The sequence below is a fragment of the Macaca thibetana genome, chromosome 19, assembly GCF_024542745.1.
Source record: "Macaca thibetana thibetana isolate TM-01 chromosome 19, ASM2454274v1, whole genome shotgun sequence".
Lineage (NCBI taxonomy): Eukaryota > Metazoa > Chordata > Mammalia > Primates > Cercopithecidae > Macaca > Macaca thibetana.
Window position 1 is genome coordinate 9,559,798 of NC_065596.1, and position 4,487 is coordinate 9,564,284.

The 4,487-nt window shown below is 43.7% G+C and overlaps 1 protein-coding gene across 3 annotated transcripts in view; it reads left to right on the top strand.

The window, feature by feature from the left end:
- The window catches only part of SLC1A6 (solute carrier family 1 member 6), a 32,985-nt gene extending 31,662 nt beyond the window's left edge, over nucleotides 1-1,323 (top strand). For all 3 annotated transcript variants that reach the window (XM_050769940.1, XM_050769939.1, XM_050769941.1), the window contains one exon: nucleotides 261-1,323. In XM_050769940.1, the coding sequence (XP_050625897.1) occupies nucleotides 261-456 (196 nt within the window). In that variant the 3' untranslated portion in view covers nucleotides 457-1,323. The remainder of the gene's footprint in view (nucleotides 1-260) is intronic.
- Nucleotides 1,324-4,487: the final 3,164 nt, after the last annotated feature.

Consider the following 4,487-nt stretch of genomic DNA (forward strand, 5'->3'; position numbering starts at 1 on the left):
TTTTTTTTTTTTTTTTTTAAATCACATCTAAGATCAAACATGAACATCTCAGAGCTGGTCCATCCTGTTTGTTAGGAGGAGAAACAGGACAGAGAGGGGGAAGAACCTACTTGGGGACATGTGGTCATGGATTGTTCTGGAATGGGAGCCCCCTGACTCCCTGGCACAGGGACCCCCCCTCCCCCAGTCTGCTTCACCCTCTTTCTGAGAAGCTTTTCAAGCCCCCATTAATGGCAGCTTCTTTTTCCCCCCCGTACCAGTGACCGGCTTCGCACAATGACCAACGTACTAGGAGACTCAATTGGAGCAGCCGTCATCGAGCACTTGTCTCAGCGGGAGCTGGAGCTTCAGGAAGCTGAGCTCACCCTCCCCAGCCTGGGGAAACCCTACAAGTCCCTCATGGCACAGGAGAAGGGGGCATCCCGGGGACGGGGAGGCAATGAAAGTGCTATGTGAGGGGCCTCCAGCTCTGCCCCCCAAGAGAGGAGGGAAGGGGCCTGGGGAGGGGAGTCCTGGGGACACATCTGCCACCCAGCTGACCGTGGGCTGAACACACATGTTCTGCTTGACTCGTTTAAGGGGGAGGGAAAAGTGTAATAAAGGAGCAGGAATGAAAGGTGTACAAGGTCTCTGTTTCTCCCTGAGCACATGCTGAGGGCTTGAAGGACGGCGTGAGCAAGGGAGGGAAATAAATGTTTCTCCTAGGTTTGGGGAGAAGGGAAGCTTCAGCTTCAACAAGAAGAAGGGTCAACTCATGTTTCTTATATTCTCAAAGAGTGGCGGAACTGAAGAGGGTAAAGCAAAACCATTATTTCTCCTAATAAAACAATAGCCATGGTCTCTGTGTCAGGGGTCCCCCAAGACCACCTTTAGGTTCAGCAATTCACTAGAAAGGCTCATAGAATTCAGGGCCAGACACGGTGGCTTATGCCTGTAATCCCAGCACTTTGGGAGGCTGAGGCGGGCAGATCACCTGAGGTCAGGAGTTCAAGACCAGCCTGGCCAACATGATGAAACCCCGTCTCTCAGAAAAATACAAAAATTAGCTGGGCGTGGCAGTGGCTACCTGTAATCCCAGCTACTCGGGGGCTGAGGTAGGAAGACTGGCTTGAACCCGGGAGGTGGAGGTTGCAGTGAGCCGAGATCGCACCATTGCACTCCAGCCTGGGTGTCAAGAGCGAAAGTCTGTCTCAAAAACACAGAAACAAAACAACAACAAAAAAATATGCCAGACACAGAAAAACACATTACATGTTCTCACTTGTATGTGGGAGCTGAAAAAATTGAACTCATGGAAACAGAGTAGAATGATGGTTACCAGAAGCTAGGAGGGGTAGTAGGGAGGGAGGATAAAGAAGGGATAGTTAACAGATACAAAAATACAGTTAGAAGGAATAAAATCTAGTATTTGGTAGCACAATATGGTGACTATAGTTAACAATAATTTGTTGTATATTTCAAAATAACTAAAAAAGTGGAATTGGAATGTTTATAACGCAAAGAAATGATAAATGCTTGAAGCAATAGATACCCCAATTACCTTGATTTGATTATTATACATTGTATGTTTGTGGAAAAGTTTTGTACGTACTTCATAAATATGTACAACTATTATGTATCCATAAAGATTAAGAATAAAAATTTAAAAACTCAGTCAACTAGAATTTTAAAAAATCTAAGACTATAAATGATCAAAGGAGGTAAACTCAAAATCTAGTAAAAATAAATGCAAGTAAATCACTATACAATGTATACATGTATCAAATCATGTTATACACCTTGAATATGTACAATGTTTATTCATCAGTTATACCTCAGTAAAGCTGGCAAAAAGAGTTACTATAAAACATCAAACACAAAAAGATCGAGCACACTCATTTTCATGAACAATCAAAGGAAGTCAAATTAAAATATCAAAGGAAACAATAAATCTTACTCACGGGTTTAATTTATTTCTGAGGCTGCAGCACCCAAACACAGTTCTTGGTTGGGGAGCGTAATTCCAGAAGTAAGAATTTATGTCAGAGAATTCCTGGTTCCTTTGAGGTTTAACTATTATTATTAGAAGGTTCAACTGTCATGGCTGAGTGGCGACTGTCTGGGGCTGGTGGTGTGGAGGATAAGAAGAATTTACCAACACGTGTAGTTGTAGGTAAAGAAAGGCAGATTTCTTGGAGAAAGTATGAAAATACGTTGCAAGGAAGCAATGGGCAGGCTAGCAATAGAAGAGCTGACTGCAAAGAGACAAAAGCTTGCTGGGGATTTTATAAGACAGTGCTTGTGCTGTGTGCTGAAGAGGGCTTTGTACAGTATTGATCACGCCAAGGTTGCAGTGAGCTAACTTCCAATTTTTGTATCAGCCGAGGGTCTGGCGATAGCTGAGTGCAGGAAGATTGTGAGTTATTTGTACAGGAGGGCTTTGTGTCCGGGACCGTGAAGAAAGGCAGACTTCTATCTGCTTCTTCTTTTTGCTTTCCCTTGGTCTCACCAGCCTGACTCCTTTTCCCTAATTAGGACTCCACAGTAACGTAACATAAGGCCTGGGAGAGCCATCTGATTCCTACAGCCCTGCGTTGGAACCTTGTCACTACATTTATTACTTTGAGCTAGTTACCTACTTACCATAAGCTCTTACTTTCTTATTTGTAAATATGAGAACTAATACTAATCACATAAAAGAGTTATTGGAAACATTAAATGAGGTAATGTACATAAAGCTCTTAAACTGTGCTGGTATAGAAAGTGTTATTAATATCAACATCAATAACCTTGAATTTTGTTTCTAGCTCAACAACTTAACTTATTATTATTATTATTATTTAGAAACAGGGTCTCACTCTGTCACCCAGGCTGCAGTACAGTGGCATAATCACAGCTCACTGCAACCTCAGCCTCCTGGGTTCAAGCCATCCTTCCACCTCAGCTTCCTGAGTAGCTGAAACGACAGGCATGCAGCACCATGCCGGCCAAAAGCTCTAATCAGATTAATCAGTTTGTATATTTCTGGTCCAGATCTTATTTTCTATTTAACCATCCGCCCATCTATTTTTCTACTCCATTTGACAAATATCATGTAAACATGAACTCCTTACCAACAACTGTACCAGGCATTGTGATTGCAAAAATGGGTAAGACATTGCTGTGAAATTCAAGGGACCGATATTGTGAAAGAGTAGAAGTGAAGTAAAGTTAGTGTGACTGAAAGGAAAGTGAATTGGATAAAAAAAGGGGGCAACTCTTTGAGTTATTTTTATTCATGTAACCTCAAAAAACATCTCTGTAAATGAGTTTCCAGGGCAACATGTCCAAAATAGGGACATATCTCATCGCTTCTGACAGTATATATTTAACACGTAAGATTTGATATATATATTTTTAACTCAAATCAGGCCGGGCGCGGTGGCTCATGCCTGTAATCTCAGCACTTCAGGAGGCTGAGGCAGGCAGATCGCTTGAGGTCAGGAGTTTGAGATCAGCCTAGCCAACATGGTGAAACCCTGTCTCTACTGAAAATACTAGCAGGATGTGGTGGTGCATGCCTGTAGTTCCATCTCTTCAGGAGGCTGAGTCAGGGGAATTGCTTCAGCCCGGGAGGTGGAGCTTGCAGTGAGCCAATATGGCGCCACTGCACTCCAGCCAGGGCAACAGAGGGAGACTCTGTCTCAAAAACAGAAACAAAAAAACAAAATCCAAATTATTACTAAAGATCACTGAGAAAACACCAGGTTGTATTCATGCAAAGTTAAAATTACTGGTTAGAAAGTCAAAAAGTGTAATCCTATATAACTTTGTTAGCAGTAGCAAGGGCAGGAAACGTTCCAAAGGAAGATACAAGGGAAGAGATGCTTTAAAATGCATAAAAGAAGCCAGGGTGCGGTGGCTCATTGCCTGTAATCCCAGCACTTTGGGAGGCCAAGGCGGGCAGATTACCTGTGGTCACGTGGTGGCGAGTGCCTGTAATCCCAGCTACTCGGGAGGCTGATGCAGAAGAATCACTTGAACCCGGGAAGTGGCGGTTGCGGTGAGCCGAGATTGCACCATTACACTGTAGCTTGGGTGACAGAGTGAGACTCCTTCTTGAAAAACAAAAAAAAAAGCGGCTGGGCGCTGTGGCTCATGCGTGTAATCCCAGCACTTTGGGAGGCTGAAGCGGATGGATCATGAGGTCTGGAGTTCGAGACCAGCCTGGCCAACATGGTGACACCCCGTCTCTACTAAAAATACAAAAAATTAGCCGGGCATTGTGGCGCATGCCTGTAATCCCAGCTACTAAGGAGGCTGAGGCAGGAGAATTGCTTGAACCTGGAAGGCGGAGGTTGCAGTGAGCCGAGATCACGCCATTGCACTCCAGCCTGGGCGACAGAGCAAGACTCTGTCTCAAAAAAAAAAAAAAAAAAAAAAAAAAAAAAAAAAAAAAGCATAAAAGCAGAAGTGAAAACATTGGCTGAAAGAGGCCAGTCTGGCCTCAGTATTGTGTTCACTGCAAT